Raw genomic sequence first — 21,332 nt, forward strand, 5'->3', positions numbered from 1 at the left:
GAGTTGATAACAATATAACAAATCAAGAAAATTATTTTAAATTGTTTATATTATTATTTCTTTTATTGATTGATGACCTTATATTTGTAATAAGATATTAAATGATTTGCATCTATTATAAAATATTTAAAATTTTATAAAAATAAATAAATTTAGTTATATTAATCTAATTGAACCGATCCAATCAAACTCATTCATGAACGAGTTAAGATAAGTTGAATTAAAAAAAAATACACAAACTCGATTCAACCTAATCTATTAAGTTTTTATCAAGTCAGATAATAATTACAAACTCATTCAAATTCAACCTACTTAATACCCACTTCACCCCTATATAAAATAGGGGTAATTTCTCATCCTTAATCAAATTTAAAATTTTATATGAATGTGTTATCATTTCTTTTTCTCTTTGAAATAAAGTTTTAAATTTTGTTAGCGATACACTTGGTTAAATACTTTTTGTAAAAATACTTCATAATATGTGGTATAACCAAACAATTAAACACTATTGATTAATGTACTAAATTCAAACTCATAGTTAAATTTGATTTTTGACATAAATAACTTTTATCAAATTTCACTTATCTCTGAACTAAGGTTGATTAGTTTAAGGTAAAACTTCAAAATATTGATGTAAAATAAAAAAAAATATTAAAAAAAATTCAGAATTTGTTACACAATTTATTAAGAGTGGTTAATTTCTAGCTTAATGTGATTTATAAATAAATCAATTTATCATCGATTTCCTAAATTATGTCTCATTTTCTATAAAATTAGTCAATTTACCCGAGCTTTCCACGAGTTTGGAACAAATTTGTTATTATAGAATCTGACTCATCCCTTGAAGTTAAATTCCTAAATGAAGGATGCAATGTATCTTATAGCTATATAACACTAGTCAACTCTATTGTTGAGATTGCTGATATGAACAGGAGCTAAAGTGATCTTCAGATAAACAAATCAAATTGTTGATTCTATGACAAATCATACTTTTAACCTTCCTGATGGGGTTCACATGTTTGAATGTCCCTAACTAGGATTTACATTCTTTTATTTGCTGATAATTCAGCTAGTTGTTTCTATAGTACTTTTTAGTTTGAGCTCTTAATTAGTCCCATCTTTCTATAAAAAAGAATATTTGATTATTTTTATAACAATTAAAGAATGATATAATTATCTATTATACTACTATCAAAATATATTCATATTAATTTTTTTTTCCAAATGCATAATGTAGGTATACAAATTAAATTGATACGTAATGTAAAAGTTTTTTTTTTTATTTTATAAAATTGTAAGTTATTAAATTATAAATTACTAGAAGATTTTTTCCCTAAATATATGTTAATATATTTGATTTGAAATGTATTGTATAAAATTATAATTTACTAAAATGAATTTTATAATAAAAAAATTATGAATTATTTATAATATTTCAAAATAATTTTATTTTAAGTGACAAATGATATATGTAAGAAAAAATATTTAATATGATAACTAAAATTATATTAAATAAATATTTTTAATAAAATAATAAGATAATTCCAAAACTAAATACATTGTGTTGAAATGTTTTAGTATTTCTGTACTTTTAATTTTATTTTTGACTCACAGCTCTTAAACAAATATTATGATATTTTAATTTTTAGTTTATTTTTAAATAATAAATTTTAAAATCCACAAAATCAAACAAAACTAAAAGATCGGTTTGATTCCAATTTCATGAAACTTTAAATTGAATTATATTTAGTGTTGTGTTTCTATATAAGTTTTTGCAAATGAAGATCATGACAATGAATATAATTAAAGAATGATGTAATAATTATATTAATATCAAAATAAATGGAATATTTCAAATGTAACATAAAAGGAATATAATGTATAACCAAACTTAGACGAGTGAGGTCTGAATTCAATAACGTATAAACTTCATTAATTAATAAAAGCATTTTGACAATGTTTTAAACTATAACAAGAAGAAAATTTACAATACATAGAAATTGAGAATCCATATGGCCTATGACTGTTGTAGGGTAGTGTGAACTTGCTTCTCTGATTTCTGAATCCTGTTTTTGTTGCATACCCAAATCCAAGTAATGATCTCCATTATTATAGAAGTTGCAGCCAACGATAAGATTATGCCATAAAGGTCTCTTTCCATATCTTATTAGCGTCGAGAATGTCAAAACCTTTGACAACATTCCATATGGCTAGGCCAATAGTTGCACACATAGGCTTTTCCCATTAGTTCTAGTCCTCATATCTCACTATATTGGTATCTTTTTTTTTAGATGATCGTGATCTTTGTTGTGTACATATATGTCAATATTTTTTACAAAAATTCTTTTACATTTTTATGGTGGCTAGTTGTCAATTAAACAGGAGGAACCAAAGAAAAATTATAATATGAAGGTTAAACATGCACAAATAATCTGTTCTAACAATTGACAAAATTTGTTATAATATAAACTTGAATTAGTCACACTCTCAATTTTCTATACTCATAATAATAGAACAAACGAACCATTTCTATAAATCATCAGCAATCTTATCGCCTTCCAGAAGTGGCACTTTCGTTGTAGTGGCTCTCACAAAATCAATATAAAGTGGAAACTGTGCTCGGATGCAAGTGACTGCATAAATGAGGAATAAAATCTCTTTGTAATTGTCATTAATCACAAAGAAATGGCCCGAGCAGAAAGTTGCAAACAATGCGGCAATGGATAAGAAAAGTGAACTTAAGCCGAGAAGCACTTTAAATGGCAAATTTGTTCTGAAGTCTTTGATTTCTTTTCTAGAAGTGAGTATAGACAGGAATATTATGAGGGCAGTGACGGAGAAGCATAGCCTCATCAATGAGAACAGTGCAAATGCCTTGAATGCAGGCTTTCCTTGTAATGCAGGTTCACCTGTGTCAGTGTTGACACCACCAGGGACAGTACTGGATATATCAAAGGAAACTCCAGCAAGGACTGCTGCCACAACTGAGCAAGATTGTGATGCGTCGTTGAGCCACTTACTAGCATCTTTCACGAGTACTTTATGTGATTCTTTGAAGATTTCATCTGCGGTTTTTCCCTTTTTGTTGGTTCTAATTGTGAAATGCTTCGGCGCTAGCACTTTTATGTACTGCTTCATGTCATAATCAAAGGGTGAACATATGTTTATGTTGTTGAAAACCATATCAGATTAGTTAACTAATCAATTACTGGATAGTGTGTGCCTATGATAAGGAAAACAGACGAGTGAATGGCAAAAAGAGACGAGCAAATCGCACCAACAATAATCTGTCTGAAATCTTTAGAACAGACAATAGCATTTGAAGATAAAGACTCCCCTCATTTAATAAAATTCTTATACACAACTAACAGTTAAAAATTAATTTTAGTGTGACTTTTAGGACGATTATTATCAAAGTTAATAAATTTATCATATATGATAATTTATAATATAATGAAATTTTGCAAAAGAGTAAGAATCTTTTCAGTAAATTTTAACTATACTTATTACAAGAGAGATAAATAAGAAGAAAAATTAAAATGAGCTTTCATATAAATTAAAATTAGTTTATGTATAAGCTAATTCGTACAAGATTTCTCCTAATAGCTTTAGAAGAAAATCCTTTTTATTTTTTACTTATATATATAAATTAATTTTAATTTATAGAAAAATTTATTTTGATTTTGATCCCTATTTAATTTATAGAAGTAAGTCTGAAAAAATTTATCCAATCAATCTCAATATAATATGTACACTAATAATGTAAAAGGTTTTTACACCATCATTCAATCACAATTTTTATATATAATAAGTTTGTTAACTTTTTATAATAATTAGATATATCATAAATTTAGATAAGTTCACAACGTAAAAATTTCTATGGTGAAAATACATAGAAATTAAGCTCTCAAGAAAAATCTCAACCAGGGTGTTGTTAGCATATATTCTTCTTGCATTACATACTAAGTCGCATAAGGTAAAGTTGGAGTTACTGTTATCATAAATATAAGTACCTGAAACCATTTGATATGGCAAATCATTTGCAAGCAGGCAGCACCAGATATCATCCAATCCTTATCGGTTGGGGACGCTGCCATGTGTAACACAGTGTTTTCTTGGTCATCCACACCAATAATTAGGTTATCCCATAACTTTGTTTTCTTCTCTCCAAACTTTTTTCTTAATGCCTCAACAACATGGGTTTGCCTGTTCTCCACTGCTACATGCAACACATTTTTCTTATTTGAGTTAGTTTCATGTATGGTACTTGGTAATTTATCTATAAGCTCATTCACCATTTCAGTTATGCCATTTTTCGCTGCCACCAAAATCGCTGTCTCCTTTGTGTCAATATTCGAAGTCACTATCCTGTCTTTGAGATCAGTATCTTCTGCAAGTTGCATTTTTAGATTTTCCAACAAATTATGTTGTAAGGAAATTATAAGGTCATTATTCAACTATAAATATTGAGACCAAGAGTTTGTTTGAATTTTTTTTTTCAAAATAAATTCCTGAAAGAGAAAAATAGTAAATCGAAAACGCAAGACGAAATAATTAAACTAACTAGCACTTATAAGAAGATTTCAGCAGTTATAATATCCTTTAAAATTAAATCAAATTACTATAATATTCTTTGTACGAATTAATCAAATCAAAATAAATGAGTGGTTTTTTTGTTCTAAAAAATTGGTGTAGGTTGCTAACATACACTATTAGAAAAGTGTCATTTTTTTTGTAAATTTTCCTGCAAAAAAATATTCGTAGAAAGTTTTTGCAAAATTTCCTGCAAAAAAATATTCGCAGAAATTTTTTACGAATTTTCCTACAAAAAAATATTCACAGAAATTTTTTGCCAATTTTCCTGCAAAAAATAATTTACAGATATTTCTTACAAATTTTGCTACAATTTTAATAATCATGGGAAAAAAAATTTCATGGTAAAAATTTGCAGAAAATATTGTAAGAATTTTATTTTGTTTCTTGCAGATTTTCTTGCAAAAATAAATTCGCAAGTAATGTTTACTAAATGGTAGAAAAATTTTGCAGGTAATTTTTCTTGCGGAAAATTTGCAGGAAAAATAAAAAAAAATATTTAAATTCATAAGTTTAATATTTTAAAAAATCTCTAGTCCCACATCGATTGAAAATAAAACAATTAAAGAGTATATAAGTTGGGGCAACACTTACCTTACAAGTTGAATTGTATGGTTGAGTGTTAGACTTATAATCTACAATCTTAGAATTTAAAATGTATGAGGCATGAAAATAAAAGATTATGAATTCTTAAAATATATAATTTATAGTATTTTTTTTAATTTTTTCGTAAAAAATATTCCTGCAGAATTTCTTGCAAAAGAATTCGCAGGAAAGTTTCCTGCGAATTTTTTTTGCAGGAAATTTTTTTTTTGCAATAAACTTTCCTGCGAATTTTCCTACGGATTTTTTTTCAAGGAAAATTTCCTGCAAATTTTTTTTTGCAAGAAACTTTCCTACGAATTTTTTTCGCAAGAAATTTCGCAGGAATTTTTCCTGCGAATTTTAAAATTCGCAAAAATATATTATCCACGAAGGTATTACATGCAAATAAAATTTCACAGAAAAATTTGTAGGAACAACGTTTCCTGCAAATTTTTATGAAAAATTCGTAGAAAAAATCGCATGTAATAAGAGAAATTCTAATAGTGATCCTCCCACTAAAAAATAGGTGGGAGTACATTAGCATTCCCCTATATATATATATATATATATATATATATATATTATTGCTTAAGCATAAGATACCCGTATGATACTAACTTATCTTCATGCATATATTTATGTCCAATTCACAAAATTGAGGCGAAATCTATTATAACACTATAATTTGCTTCAGTAGAATTTGCGTCAATCATATATGATGATCAAAAAGGCATAGGCTATTAATTCATTTTGCCTGTAATTTTTCTTCTTCTTTTTTAAGTATTTCATAAAAAGATTATACAAATAAAATCAATAATTGAATACGTACCTTTGTTGAAAGAAATGAAATCTATTTCAAAAATCTCACATTAACTAAAGATATATAAAATAATAAAAGAGTATATAAGTAGATGATAACTCTCACCTTTTAAATTTGTTTTGTAGGGTTGAATTAGACCTATAATTTACTATTTTAAGTTGATATCAGATTATTCATCATTACCTAACTCAATAGTGTTAAACTTGAGTTATATACTTTTCTTGACCATTACAAAAGTCTTAAATGTTTTAGCGACACTGCATATAATGACTAATGTGAAAATGTTGGTAAAAATCATTTTAAATATCCTATACAAACATAATTGTCATATATATATATATATATATATATATATATATATATATATATATATATATGAGGATGATTATAATAATACCAGTGTAACTTTTACTAAGTATTACACTGCTTAATAACTTTATATTAATTGTGAATTTTGTAAATCCAACTGTTATTGAAAGTTCATATCACTTTATGTGTGTATATCAAATTTTTTTAAAATTAGACAATAACTTGAAAGTAATTAAAATGTTCATATTTTAGTATATTTTGAAATAAATATATTACGCTAATTTTATTTTATAAAAATGAAGTATCAAATCATCTTAGATTAATATAAAATTTTGTATATATGATCTAAGAGATATGAACTTTCAATCTAACAGTTGGATTTACAAAATTCACATTTAATATAAAGTTATTAAGCGGTATAATACTCAGTAAAAGTTACATCAGTGTTATTATAATCATCCTCTATATATATATATATATATATATTTGATACATTAATATAAGTTATAAAATATATCAATAATGTAGACATACAATATATTTGATGATCAAAAAAGCAAATAGGCTATTAATTCATTTTGCATGTAATTTTTTTCTTTTTCTTTAAGTATTTAATAAAAAGATTATCCAAACAAAATCAATAACTGAATACGTACCTTTCAACAAAGAAATGAAATCTGGTTCAAAAGTACTCACGTCCGATGGTGGTGGACCTCCACTTCCCATATACATCTCATAAGGGTTTTTCATAAATTCTTTTAGAAGTTGATTACTCCATATGTGCTTTTGCTTCATGTTCTTAATGTCTTCAACCCCTTAACAAACAAACAAAAATAATATGAAAAAGAAAACTATTACAAAGTTTGAATCATGTAACAAAGGCAAGCCAACATTGTATTGAAAAAAATTTAAATCTCACATTGATTAAAGATAAGACAATTAAATAATATATAAGTAGAGTATAATCCTCACCTTAAAAGTCGATTTTGTAGGATTGAGTTGAACTCAAACCCACTATTCTAAGATGGTAGCATATCTATCCTACATCCTTAAAAAGGGTCATTTATCATAAATCATTTAATAGGACCACCTATCATTTATCCACGTACCAAACCTAATAGTGTTGAACATCAGGGGTGTATTAAAAAAAATCTAAGCCCAATAGGCTCAAATATACTATTTTAAGATATTGCAAAAGGAAAATTGTTATATTCTAATAATAAAATGTTATACATTTTGTTAAGCAAAAACTAAACTGTGAGCATAAACATGTGTTTACCAAGAGGGTTTAATTCAGTTAATATGTGAATAGTTGTAGACTCTTTAATCAAATACTCTATCAAATTTGATTCATGTGGATTCAAAAAAACACTAATAATATAATAATACATTGCACTAACACGGTGGTGATAATATCTTATATATAAATATAATTGTCTAATATATATATATATATATATATATATATATATCTTTTGATACATTATAATATAAATTATAAAATATATCGATGATATATACAAACAATGTCTAATATTAACAATTTAATTTCTATCAAACCCAATTATTTATACTCATTGTGAAAACTTAATTAATTTTCATGACTAAATTTTTTTCTGTTAAGATGTAATATTATTTTGCAGTAGAATTAACAGATCAAGAAATCAACTTAGAGGAGAGACAGACGTGAATACCTACTCCCGAAAGGCCAAGAGTAGAAATGTATGCAAGTCTCACAAACTGAAGACAAGTAACACAATTTGGTGGAACAACCTCAAGAACTGAATCTTCTGGCATCGGTATTTGACATTGTTGATGTTTCTGTTGACCTTCTCGTTCCACTTTCTTGTTTCCTGATGTAGTAATTAGAGGTCTCAAAGGCAGTTTGCTTTCATTGGTAAGAAACAAACAGCGGTATCTCAAATAGATTTCTTATATAGTATTAAGCATCAAATTAAAATCTATATATGGTGCATAAAACAATGAATATGGAATGATAAACTATATCCCAAACATTAAAATTCTTACACATTTATAAATTTTGATTAAAGTATATTTTGATTTAAGTTAGAAGTGATTATGAGAATTTCTCTATCAGAATAGAGATTTTTCAATCGTAAGTCTATTGATATCTTTAAGATCAACTCGTTAGGATTATTGTATCTTAGATATTATCTGTTTTGACATTTATTAAATCATTATAATTTTATTCTTGAAAAGACGTTTTGAAAAATTTGAAAAGAGAAGATATTTATATATAAATTATTCTTAATTTCAATTCTTAAATAATGTAAGACTTTTAAGCATATCAAAATAAAAGAAACTCTTAAAAGTTCTTCTAAACTTGTATCTAAACAAATTTTATATTTAAGGTTAAACCATTTTAGTCAACCCTTATCATATCTTATATACATATATATCATTAGCTTTATTCATCTTATAATAATTTCATGAGTTGTTGTGTTACCCTTAGAATGATACTTGGTAAATAGGTGCATGGTTTGAACACACCAAATGAGAGAATTTTGTCAATAACAATATCATTAAAGCCCTTAAATTATAAAATTAACATAGAATTTCTCCAATTTCATTTGGCTTATAAAAAAAATAAGAGTTTCCCAGTCCACCTATATGTTTTTCTTATCTAAGCAAATAATAAGAAGCAAATAAGGAGAAAAATCTATACCAATAAGAAAGATAACATGGGATGCAAATCACATACCAAGTTTATTTAAAAGAGAATTCATTACTTCAGCAAGATTTCGCAGTTGAAGAATAACAAATTTAATCAACTGTAGAAATAGATAACAGAGTTGATAACATGTGTCGTAGTTCCCTGGAAATTGATTGTTTTGATCAGGTTCATCCTCTTTTTCGTATATTTTCTCTGCTTTTTGCACGTTTAGAGTTTCTGCATGTATACCTTCAGGAAGAAAATAATATAAATCAAAATACATTCAAAACAACGCTAACGAGAAATACAATGAATTCAAAAAATGGTAATATGTAGCATATATTTTGATTGATATTAGGGAAGAAATTAATTATATATAGTATAACCACAAAACTTAATCATGACTTTGTCATGTTTAAATTCAACATGCATGAGAGGATTGATTTTATAAAGAAGATAACTTACTATAATAATATTATTGATACTTTCTCCAATTAGAATTAAAATTTTTCTTTGATAACATATATTTGCAATAATTAAGACAAATATCGTTAATATACATTTATGTATAATATTGATGTGAATAATAGTGTTGTACCTAAATTTTCTTCATTTATAAAACTTAAATCGTTTCAAATTGATGAAGGATTGAAATGCTTAAACAAACTAAAAATGTTAATGTTAGAGTGGTAGATAACCATGTGTACTGTAGTGTAAGAACTTCTGGGACTTACAATGGTACAGGATAGTCTTCCACCATCGCAGATTGCTTCCACTTTTGAAGGCTGAGGGCCTAGTGGCAAGAAGTTTGAGAGGACTGAATCCCTCTCTATTCTGAACGTCGTTAAGTTCGGGATACTTGTGCATTATTATAAGTGCCAAATCTGTTGCATCATGCGAAAACAGCACCGAAAATCATGAGCACATTAAACAAAGAGAAACGTGAGGTACAGTGAAGAATTTCGACTTATTTGAGAATGTAAAAAGTGTTATTTTATGGAAAGAAGTGTGAAAAACATGTATGTTGCTTTGCATGCAAGAAATATTGTTTTAAATGAGTGAGGGAGAAGCAAAGCATGCAATATGCAAAGTGAAAAGGTTACCAAAGAATTCTCTCCGAATGGCACAGTGAAGAATATTATCCCCATTGTTCCGTACGAGATGTTTGCAATAGTTATCACCTTGGGGCATCAAGGAACAAAGATACACAAACGTTGCTTTCTGCCACGACAATGCAGCATGGAACAGTGGTGTCTCTCCCTCTTTGTTGTGAATCTTAACCAAATGCTTCCTCTCTTTTTTCTCTCCTATGATCAACTCGCAGATATTCTGGAACCCCCTCGTTGCTGCAAGATGAAGAGGAGTGTCCCCTCTCTCGTTCCTCGATTCAAAGGCCTTGCTCATGTCGTGCTCTGTGATTGCTTTCACCACACTCTTCACCACTTCTTCCTTCCCCTCGTTCACTGCCACGTGGAGTACGGTGCCTCTGCTTTCGTTGATATTCATCCTGCACAATGCCTTGTTTTCTTCCAACATGCCAATCACTACATCCCAGTTTCCTTTCATTGTTAACTCGCTAAACTTGTCCCCTACAATCGGTTCTACTTCTTCTTCCTCCTTTTTTTCTTCTTCTTCTTAAATAATAAAATAATAAAATATTATTATCCATTAATTTAAATTAATAAAATAAAATATTAAATAATTTTTAATTTTTTAAAAATTTATAAACTTAATTTATACATTAAATTTTTTTAATTCAGCAATATTAGTAGACAAAATAAATTTAAATTGATTTACTCTTAAAATAAATAAATCTTCCTTTATATATATAACACAAAAAGAATAAGAAAAGAAATAAAAAGTTTAAATACAAATGTAACATGACATATCCACATAGTTTTATAAATTTTAACTTTAGTAATTACATGATAAAATTAATAAAATTATAGAATAAAACAAAATATTTTTAGAAAAAATATCAAAAAGAGACTCATAAGTAGTAATTCAATGGTCCAAACATGTTACGTCATACTAGATTTCGAAAAAAAAATTCTTCATGATCAAATATGATAGATAAATACAGTCAATATAAATCACTTATTTAGAGATTTGACACCTATCCATGGTATTAATTTGACACTTAAAAGAAGTTTCTTCCTTAGTAATTATATATATATATATATATATATATATATATATATAAGGAGGGTTCAAATGACACCGGTGTAACTTTTACTGAGTGTTACACCGCTCAATAACTTTATATTAAATGTGAATTTTGTAAATCCAACCGTTAGATAGAAAGTTCATATCTCTTAGATCATATATGTCAAATTTTGTTAAAATTGAATAACAACTTGAAGGTAATCAAAGTGTTCATATTTTAGTATATTTTGAAATGTATATATTACGTCAATTTTGTTTTATGAGAATGAAGTATTAAATCATCTTAGATTAATATAAAATTTTATATATATGATCTAAGAGATATGAACTTTCAATCTAACAGTTGGATTTACAAAATTCACATTTAATATAAAGTTATTGAGCGGTGTAACACTTAGTTAAAGTTACACCGGTGTCGTTTGAACCCTCCTCTATATATATATATATATATATATATATATATATATATATATATATATATATATATATATATATATATATATATATATATATATATATATATATATATATATATATATATATATATATATATATATATATATATATATATATATATATATATATATATATATATATATATATATATATATATATATATATATACTAATTTGGATCGCACAATGCCTTTGTACTGATCTCTCATTTTGAGAAGACAATCACCTTCACAGCAAGAGGAAATATATACACAACAGACAGAATATACATGTAACATATATTGATCATCCATGTAATATGTTGGTGCGTATAATAATTTTGCAAGCTAGTTGTTCTACTTTTTCGGTTTTGATAGTGCACTGCATAAATATGAAGGAAATAAAGCTCAGGATTACTATTCACATTACCTTCTATCGTGGACATTTGGTCTTCATCATATTGTTTCTCTTCGAAATTTTTCATGTTACTGGTTGTGCATGCAAGGTTGAAACTGATATTTGATCGGTGCGTGAGATGGTAAGTGATAATTTGCTTATATGTTCCCAACCCAATTGGGTGTCCCCTTTTATATACCAAACCTCTAAATCAGATGCTTGTTTGTGTATTTCAGTGAATTGGAAGGTATATGGAAAAAAGTGATAAAGAAGAGAATGATCCATAAAGAAACATGCTTCGCTTTTTTAAAGCAGTAATGATATTTTGTGTGTATGAGAAATTGATAAATATTTTAAGTGATGATATTATTGATGTAGAATATTTATGGAATTCTGTAAGTATTAATTTTTTTATTGAAATTTTGATTATTTTTAGTGTGATTTTTTTAGTTAATCAATTTTTCAATATAAGATTTAAATTTAAGATTTTATTTAAAAATTTGAAGTTAATGTAGCTCAAACCAACTCGGTAAAAATTAATAAATATATGACACATGATAAAGTGGTTGGAAATGAAAGAAAAAATATTATAAAAAATGGATACATGGAAGTGGCATATAAGAAATCTTATGGGATTAAATAAGTATTTCATCCCTTTAAATTGTCAAAATTTTTATTTTAGTATTTGTTTTTTTTATTTTTTATTTATCAATGCAAGTTTTATGGGAAAACTAAAAATAAGTAACAAAAGAACAAAAATTTAAACTTACATTATTTAATATTAACTAGTGAGAAGAAAAAAAGGTATTTTATGTTTTTATTTAATTATTCGTGTTAATAAAATAGTGTGTAGTTATTATACAATTAAAAAAAATTGTAATCTTTCATAGTCTTTATTTAATAATTTTTTATTTTTATTTAAAATGTTAAAATTGTTTAAAATAAAGTATATATGAAAACAGAAAAATCCCTTTATATATAGGTATAAACGAAAAAAAAAATAAGGAGTTGAAAAAACTATAAAAAAATTAGAAGTTTAAAATTTTAGAAGGACAAAAAATTATTTAAAGCGAGATTATGTGTATATATGTTTAGGTTTTTAAATACCACGTATATTCGAAGTCGATTAGGAATTAATTTTTAAAAAAATATATTTAAAATTTAACTTGAGGTTGTATTTTAGAAAAATCAAACTCTTCAACATTTATTTAAAACAATTTTTAATATTTAAAATAATTATTTTGAAACTCGATTATTTGAAAGGTTAATTTCAATTAACAATAATATTTATATATTGATAATATATCAAAATCAAATTTATTGTATTAAAATTCATATTTAATATGATCAAATATTGGTTACCTTAAATATAATACATTCAAGACTATTTTTATTTCATTGATATATAGTTTGAAGTCATTACACTAGTTATATAATAAAGTTAAACTGTTTTATATAATATTATTATTTCTCTTTTTTATTATACTAATAATCTTATTTTATATTTTACTCTTTTACTCATTCTCTTTTCTCCATTAATTATTAAAATAATTTATATGAATATAATTTACTACTATATATATCTTATATATTAGAATACCCTGATTTAGAGAGTGATTAATCTTCTTATTAGATATTCTAAATTTTGTCTTTTTTCTTTCCTTTGAAAGAAATTGTATTTTTCACTACTCTCCAGAAACTTTTTTCTCATTCATTTCAAACGATTATCTTTTTATCTTTATTTATATAGTTGATATTCTTAATCATTTATTTTTCAATTTATTATTATTTATCTATATCGTTAAATTGAATTTTAATATTTTTAAATTATAAGTAACTAAAAATATATCTCATTATAAATCACTATAAATGTCATTTTTATATTTTAACTAAATATACTCATTTATTATAAATTTTAATCATAATATAATTAAATAGTTAAAAAATTATTTATTAAAATTTTAATTATATAAAAATATCTATCATGTATGTAATCAAAAGACTAAAATATTAATTCAACTACTAGTGTCAGTCTAATAATGAAAGATTTGAAATAATATACACAAAATTTTTGTTGTTATTATAATTTTGATGAATTAAAAAAATTAAAATACTAATTTATGATAAAATAAAATATAATGAATTCGAACGGGATGGGACCATTTATTTTGCATTTTCCTTTTTATGTAATCTCTTCTTACTTCCCGAGCAAGCGAATGAAAGTGGTTGTTTCTTGGGTGCTTTTTAATTTTTTACTTTTTAACTTTAGCCTAATATACATATTGCACATTTTTTATTTTTTAACTTTAGCCTAAGATACATGTTGAAGCTTCATACAACGTGTAATGTGTGGACTTCTTTTTTATTTTATTTTTTAAACTTTAACCTAAGATACATGTTGAAGCTTCATACAACGTGTAATGTGTGGACTTCTTTTTTATTTTTACTTTTTTTTTTTTTAACTTTAACCTAAGATACATGTTGAAGCTTCATACATAATCGTGTAATGTGTGTGCTTCATGGTCCCTTCTCGGGAACAGGGCCTCAAATACGAGATAATGAATGACATGCATAAAATGACGTATAATTTATTCAATTCTATTGATGAATGATCGAGATATAAAAATAAAAACAATTTTATACGAGAAAAGAAAAAAAAAAAAGTTGAGGCAAAATCTAAGATGGTGACGGGTAGTATTTAGCTTATGAGAACTAATAAAATAAAGTGTAATTTTTATATGATTTATTAGTGGAGAAGAAAAAAGTATTGTTTGATATATAAATAATTGATACCTATCTTTTAAATTTTTAAATTAATTTTATTTAATAATATTAAATGTGAATTTTACTCTTATGTTTTTCTCATATTCTTATTGTTCTTATCCATCTTCTCTGTTCATACTTATCTTTTTTGTTCATACTTCAATGCATATGGCATGTCGGTAATATATATTATACCGGATAGTAGCTGACTAGGCTGAATACTCGAACACCTGACCTGGTCGACCCAAGACGATTCTGTCGAGGATGCCGACCACCTCGAACCTAAGTCGTACATGTCGGTGTGCTCAGCCAAGTCACGGACTTATGCCAGGACAACTAAGAAGAGGTTAATTTACGTAATGTGTCGGTTTAATCTCCTAATTTTTCGGGCCTCAGTCCTTAATCACGGCCCAACAAGAATCACTATAAATAGGACCCTAGTGAGGTATGTAACTAACTTTGAACTACCGCATTTATTACGCCGAGCACTGACTCGAGCGTTGGAGTGTCTTTGTAGGCACCCCCCTCTCTCACTTCAGACTACCCGGAAAGGAACGAGAAGACCTAGACCCAGGATCAGACCCGCAATAACCAAGACAAGCAAAGTGTGTATCCTAATATAGGAACATTTGGCGCTTACCGTTGGGCCGAAGAGACGTTTTCAGCCCCTTTGAACTCTATCTGACTGAGACTGAGACATGGTAGTTACACGCAAAGGACCATCAACATCGACTCAACCGATCCCTAACCCCGAGATCAATCCCGTCATGACCGGCCAAGAACGATACCTGTACGGAATACCTCAAACACAACCGGAGCCTGTAATACAATAGGTCCGATCGAACGTCGACGGAGCCCAGCCCGACCTCCACGATGACTTGCGCGCATTACGCGAGGAAATGGCAGCCATACGTAAACAGAGAGAAGCCGATGCTAGGGAGTTGGCCGAACTACGTCAGAAAAATGCCGATAGCTTTGAAGTCTGAACCAAACCTACGTGTCGTCCACTCCCACGCTCCTAGAGGAGTCAGCCTATCACGCCCCAACCGACCAGGCTACCCGAACACCAGTTACCTCTTTGATTGGTGGCAAGGCCGACACTACCACCCACTCTTAAGACACCCTTTCTCCCGAAGGATAATGGAGGCAACCTTGTTGGACCATTGGAAGAGCATGCCGATCAAGAAGTATGATGGGTCTACTGACCCCAAGGAACACTTGAACGTTTTCCTGACACAATCAACCCTCTCTACTCAAGACGATTCCGCCTTGTGCCAGATATTCCCCACGTCGTTGAAAGGAAGGGCTTTGAGCTGGTTCACGCAATTGCCGAGCTCTTCCATCGATTCGTTTAGTGAGTTGTCGTCCCAATTCACTCTTCAGTTTTCCACGAGCAAACCGTACAAGATGACCTCGCTAGCATTGGTGGGGGTTCGTCAAGAGAAGAAAGAAAGTTTGAGAAGCTTCATGGACCGATTCAACAAGATCGCCATGGAAATCAGCGATCTCAACCCGGCCGTGGCGATGGACCGGCTGAGCACCGCCCTGAGGCCGGGGCCGTTTGTAAATAGCTTGTGTAAGAAACCGCCTGGTGATATGAACGATCCCCGACGCCGAGCTGAGAAGTACATACAAATGAAGGAGTTGGTGGAGACCAGAAATCAAGCTAGGGCCGAAGAGGGGTACAGTCGAAAAGAGTCCGGTCAAGAGCCGATGAGAAAGACGAACGTCGAGCCCTCAAATGCTCGCCCCCCGAGAGGACCACGCTACACAGTGTATACTCCCCTCAACGCAAGTAGGGCCAAGGTAATGGAGCAGGCCCTCGCTTCGAAGATCCTTGTGATGCCGAAGAGGGCGAACACTCCCCCTGGAGCAGACAAGGCCAAGACATGCCGATTCCACCGAAACAGGGGACACTCGACTGAAGAATGCTTAACACTGAAAGACAAGCTCGAGGACCTTATCAAGCAAGGTCACCTCAAGAGCTTCGTCACCCTCCAAGACCACCAGGCAAGAGGGAGAGACCATCATTCTCGCGAAGTCCCACAGCCGAGAGACCGATGCCACCGATCCCGTTCAGCCGAGAGGAGGGACCATTCTCGACATTCCAGGGAAGACAATGGCCGACCAAGGAAGGTGATAAACACCATAGCTGGAGGCTTCGCCGGGGGAGGTTCCACCTCTTTGGCACGGAAGAGACACCTCCGGGCTGTGCGATCAGTGAACAGTGTGAATCAGCCGAAGACGCCGAGGATGCCACCAATAACTTTCTCTCATCGAGATTTCCGTGGCTTCGATCCCGTTCAAGACGACCCCATGGTGATTTCGGTTGAGATGCACAACTGCATTGTGAAGAAAACTCTGGTCGACCAAGGGATCTCGGCCGACATCTTATATTGGAACACCTTCGTGCAGCTGGGAATCCCGGAAGAGAGTCTAGAACTGTACCACGAGCCGCTGGTAGGGTTCTCAGGCGAAAAAGTGATGATGAGAGGGTGCATTGACCTATCACTCGTTTTGGCTTCGATCAAAAGTCTTTCCGAGAGATCAAAATCCGTTACATTGTGGTGCATGCTAACACGTCGTACAACATCCTACTAGGCCGACCTTCTATTAATGCACTGGGGCCATTGTCTCAACCCCCCACCTATGCATGAAGTTTCCGTCGAGAGATGGGCAAGTGATAATCGTGCACGCTGACCAGAAGACAACAAGGGAGTGTTACCTTTCTAGCCTGAAGGTGTGGCCCATTGCCGACCCCTCGACGATGAAAGGTGTGAATGTGGTAAGGCAGGAGATGACGGAGGGCATTGACCTCGACCCTCGGTTAGGCGAGGAAGAGCGAATTGAGCCAGCCGAGGACCTTATTCCTTTTCAACTCGATCGATCACTCGAGTAGGTCACACACATGGGATCCCAACTAAGCGAAGTCGACTCAAACCGGGTGAAACGCGCGGTCTGAGATAACAAAGACCTGTTCGCATGGATGGTGTCAGACATGTCAGGAATAGATCCCAAGTTCCTGTGTCACCGACTGGCCGTATGCCGGGACGCACGACCGGTCGCAGAAAAGAAGAGAAAAATGGGAGACGAGAAGAGAAAGGCTGCAAACACCGAGGTGCAAAAACTGTTGCAAGCTAAGTTCATAAGAGAGGTCACCTACACCACCTGGTTGGCTAATGTGGTGTTGGTCAAAAAGGCGAATGGAAAGTGGAGAATGTGCACCGACTACACCAACCTCAACAAAGCCTGCCCCAAGGATGCTTATCCACTCCCTTGCATCGACTGGCTCATTGACAGTGCGTCCGGGCACGCCATCTTTAGTTTCCTAGACGCGTATTCTGGTTACAACCAAATAAAGATGCACCCGACCGATGAGGAGAAGACGACGTTCATCACCGAGAGCCCCAACTTTTGTTACAAAGCCATGCCTTTCGGACTAAAGAATGTCAGAGTGACCTACCAGAGGTTAATGGATAAGGTGTTTCAAGGGTAGATCAGGAGGAACATCGAAATTTATGTGGACGACATGGTGGTCAAGTCCAATTCTTTGGCCGACCACATAACAGACCTAGGAAAAATCTTCGGTGAACTATACAAGCATAACATGAGGCTCAACCCCGAGAAGTGCACCTTCGGGGTCAAGGGAGGCAAATTTCTGGGATTCATGTTATCAGCTAGAGGAATAGAGGCGAATCGAGACAAGTGTCAGGCTGTCTTAGATATGCAAAGCCCGAGCAACCTCAAGGAATTGCAACGACTATCTGGGAGGTTGGTCGCCTTATCCAGATTCTTTCCTCGTCTGGTTGACAAAATCAACTCGATGACGAAGCTCTTGCGAAAGAGTTCGGCTTTCTTGTGGAACGAGGCCTGTGAAGAAGCTTTTGCAGCGTTGAAGACAACTTTGGTGACGCCGCTGATCCTCACGAGGCCCGAACCTTTAAGCCCACTTCAGTTATACTTGGCTGTATCCGAGGAGGCGATCAGCTCGATTTTGGTACAAGAAAAAGAAGGCACCCAGACCCCTATATACTTTGTCAGCTGACTACTACAGGACACTGAGACCCGATACCAGTTGATAGAAAAGGTGGCGCTTGGCTTAGTACATACTTCTCGACGCCTAAGGCATTATTTTTAGAGTCACCAAGTGATTGTACACACTGATTGCCCAATTTCTAAGGTCTTGGGCAAGCCTGAACTAGCCAGAAGAATGATGGCTTGGTTAGTTGAGTTGTCTCAATTTGACATCGTCTTCAAGGCGAGGGGACCGATCAAAGCCCAATGCCTAGCTGACTTTGTGAATGAACTTCACCCACACGGCCAGTTCGAAGAGCATTGGTGGATCCTCCACGTGGACGGCTCCTCAAACTGCCAGGTGTTAAGTCTCAATTTTACCTCTTTTTGGATGAGACTTATTGAACAAATTCCACTCATCCTTTGAACCATTGCAATATAATTGTTCTCTTTTTGGTTCATTTTGTGTGCAGATATAACTAACCCAAATTCATCTAACAATACCTTAATCCACCTCATTTTTTTGTGCAGGTATTGAGGAAGAGTGGAAAGTTGAAGACTCTTAGGATTGGAAACCTAAGAAGCTAAGGAGCAGAGAAGAGGCTCTGCGCCGGGCTCAATATAACCTGCGCTGGGCGTGACAAAAACAGAGTATTTCATCTCTGCCAGGAATTAAGCCGGGCGCAAAAGGAATTAAGCCGGGCGCAAAAGGAATTAAGCCGGGCGCAAAAGGAATTGCGCCGGGCTTGTGTTGAGACAGAGAGTGCTTGACTTCTCTGGAAGAACTTGCGCCGGGCGCGAAGAATTGTGCGCCGGGCGCGGAACCCTAATCTGATCTCCCAGGCTCGTATTTGAAGCCATTTTCGGGGTTCTTTCCCCCCATTCTCACATTGGGCGCCTCCAGGAGCTGCGGAAGGGATTCCCAGGGCTTGGGATCGTCCGTGTGCGGATCTTTCCTTCGGTTCTTCACTTCCTCTTCCATCTCTATTTTGTATTTGCCCTCTTTGTTGAGTGGTTTCACCCATTTTGTGGGGTTAGATGTAACCAACGTACTCTATTGTAATCTTTACGGTTTTAATGATATATATACATGTTGTTTTATTCGTTGTTGTGTTTGTTTCTATTCTTAATGCTTGCTTTGGATTGATCACCCTTTGCATGATTTAAGGTTCCATGGGTATTGGAAAATAACCTTTGAAACTAGTTCTGAAACATATGCCTAGTGGTGATTGTATCTAGGGATAGAGCTTGACCCATTAGTAGTCTTAAACCCTAGCCCGTAATGCGGGTGTAGATATTGGGTACTCAAGAGATTGATATTCAATATCCGCATCTAGGCTCTTTCTCTAAGGGATTAGGTTTGAGTAAACTTATGGGTTGACTAAGCAATGAATTCAACAAGAGATTAAGGATACATTAGTGTTACGTTTGGTGAAATCTGACCCCCACAACCTCACAATACCACAATACCATTCCTTACCTTTTCCACTCACAAAACAATATTTATTTACAGCTTTCATTCCAATAGTCACAACTTTGAATTCACTGCACAAACTATGAAATTGGAATTATTCTTTAGTCACGAATAGTCAATAAATGCTTATATTACCTTCTAATCCCTGTGGATACGATATTTTTACTACTTGAACGGCCGGTATACTTGCCGTGTTTGAGACCGTTGATAGAATTAAACGAATTTACAAATATTAACAAAAGTGTTTCAACGGAACTCTCAACACCAGGGGAGCGGGGCAGGAGTAATTCTAGAGGGACCCAAGGGGATAAACTTAGAACAATCCTTGCAGTTCCGGTCCAAGGCTTCGAACAACCAAGCTGAATATGAAGCCCTGTTGGCCGGATTAAGGCTAGCCGAGGACATGGGTGCATCGAGAATTAAATGCCTGACCGACTCCAAGGTGGTAGCCGAACAGGTGGGTGGTAATTTCCAAGTGAAAGACCACAACATGATGAAGTACTACCACGCCTACCAAAAGATGAAGGTGGATTTTCAGGAGGTATTGGTCGAGCACATTCCACGCGAGGATAACACCCAAGCCGATCAGTTGGCAAGGTGGCCGCGACCAAGAACCGGGCCAATTGAGAACTATCATTCAGCAAGAAATTAACCACCCTAGTGTTGAAGCAGAGATGGTAGGAAGTATCGGCTCCGATCATACCGACCCCAATGACTCCCAAGACTAGCGAGGTAAAATCAAAGCATTCATCACCAATGGGGTCACGCTGAACGACCCGACAGAGGCCAAACAACTAAGAAAGCAGGCCAGTAGATACGTCATCATTGCTGACTAGTTGTACAGACGCAACTTCTCCACCCCGCTACTCAAGTGCCTAGACCCCACAGAAGCGGATTATGTGATGCGCGAAGTGCATGAGGGCATTTGTGGAATGCATTCCGGAGCACGAACGACCGTCGCCAAAACTCTTACATGCCAGGTACTATTGGCCGACCATGAACATCGATTGTTCAAACTTTGTGAAGAAGTGTCAACCATGTCAAAGATACGACAACTTGACTCACCAACCTCCTGAGCAATTACATTGTATTCCTCCGGCATGG

At 32.5% G+C, this 21,332-nt stretch overlaps 2 protein-coding genes across 4 annotated transcripts; one reads left to right on the top strand and one right to left on the bottom strand.

The window, feature by feature from the left end:
* Positions 1 to 2,385: 2,385 nt before the first annotated feature.
* LOC109788144 (uncharacterized) lies at positions 2,386 to 12,291 on the bottom strand. Of its 3 annotated transcripts, none has more exons than XM_083068565.1 (8): positions 12,011 to 12,291; positions 10,085 to 10,612; positions 9,716 to 9,865; positions 9,030 to 9,230; positions 8,002 to 8,160; positions 6,964 to 7,122; positions 4,014 to 4,390; positions 2,386 to 3,132 (listed from the first exon to the last, which is right to left on the bottom strand). In XM_083068565.1, the coding sequence occupies exons 1-8, from the start codon at positions 12,063 to 12,065 to the stop codon at positions 2,530 to 2,532; spliced, it is 2,232 nt and encodes a 743-aa protein (XP_082924691.1). In that variant the 5' UTR covers positions 12,066 to 12,291; the 3' UTR covers positions 2,386 to 2,529. The 3 variants fall into 3 exon arrangements, with proteins under 3 accessions (XP_082924691.1, XP_082924690.1, XP_020202398.1); XM_083068564.1 differs by having other exon boundaries at positions 10,085 to 10,615; positions 12,011 to 12,288; XM_020346809.3 differs by having other exon boundaries at positions 2,386 to 3,129; positions 10,085 to 10,615; positions 12,011 to 12,258.
* A 3,589-nt stretch (positions 12,292 to 15,880) lies between these two features.
* Positions 15,881 to 17,341, top strand: LOC109788145 (uncharacterized). Its single transcript, XM_020346810.2, has one exon. It carries the CDS (start codon positions 15,881 to 15,883, stop codon positions 17,339 to 17,341), a length of 1,461 nt encoding a protein of 486 aa, XP_020202399.2.
* Positions 17,342 to 21,332: the final 3,991 nt, after the last annotated feature.

Source organism: Cajanus cajan, chromosome 2, assembly GCF_000230855.2.
Source record: "Cajanus cajan strain Asha chromosome 2, NIPB_CcT2T_4, whole genome shotgun sequence".
NCBI classification, from domain to species: domain Eukaryota; kingdom Viridiplantae; phylum Streptophyta; class Magnoliopsida; order Fabales; family Fabaceae; genus Cajanus; species Cajanus cajan.

Excerpts from the sequence above, each read along its gene's own strand:
- LOC109788144 (XM_083068564.1), bottom strand. The coding sequence starts at position 12,065 with ATGAAAAATTTCGAAGAGAAACAATATGATGAAGACCAAATGTCCACG. Across the intron at positions 9,231-9,715 it reads GAAGACTATCCTGTACCATT|GTATACATGCAGAAACTCTA; the intron begins GTAAGTCCCAGA and ends TTCTTCCTGAAG. Across the intron at positions 3,133-4,013 it reads GCCATATCAAATGGTTTCAG|CAGTACATAAAAGTGCTAGC; the intron begins GTACTTATATTT and ends TATGACATGAAG.
- LOC109788145 (XM_020346810.2), top strand. The coding sequence starts at position 15,881 with ATGGAGGCAACCTTGTTGGACCATTGGAAGAGCATGCCGATCAAGAAG.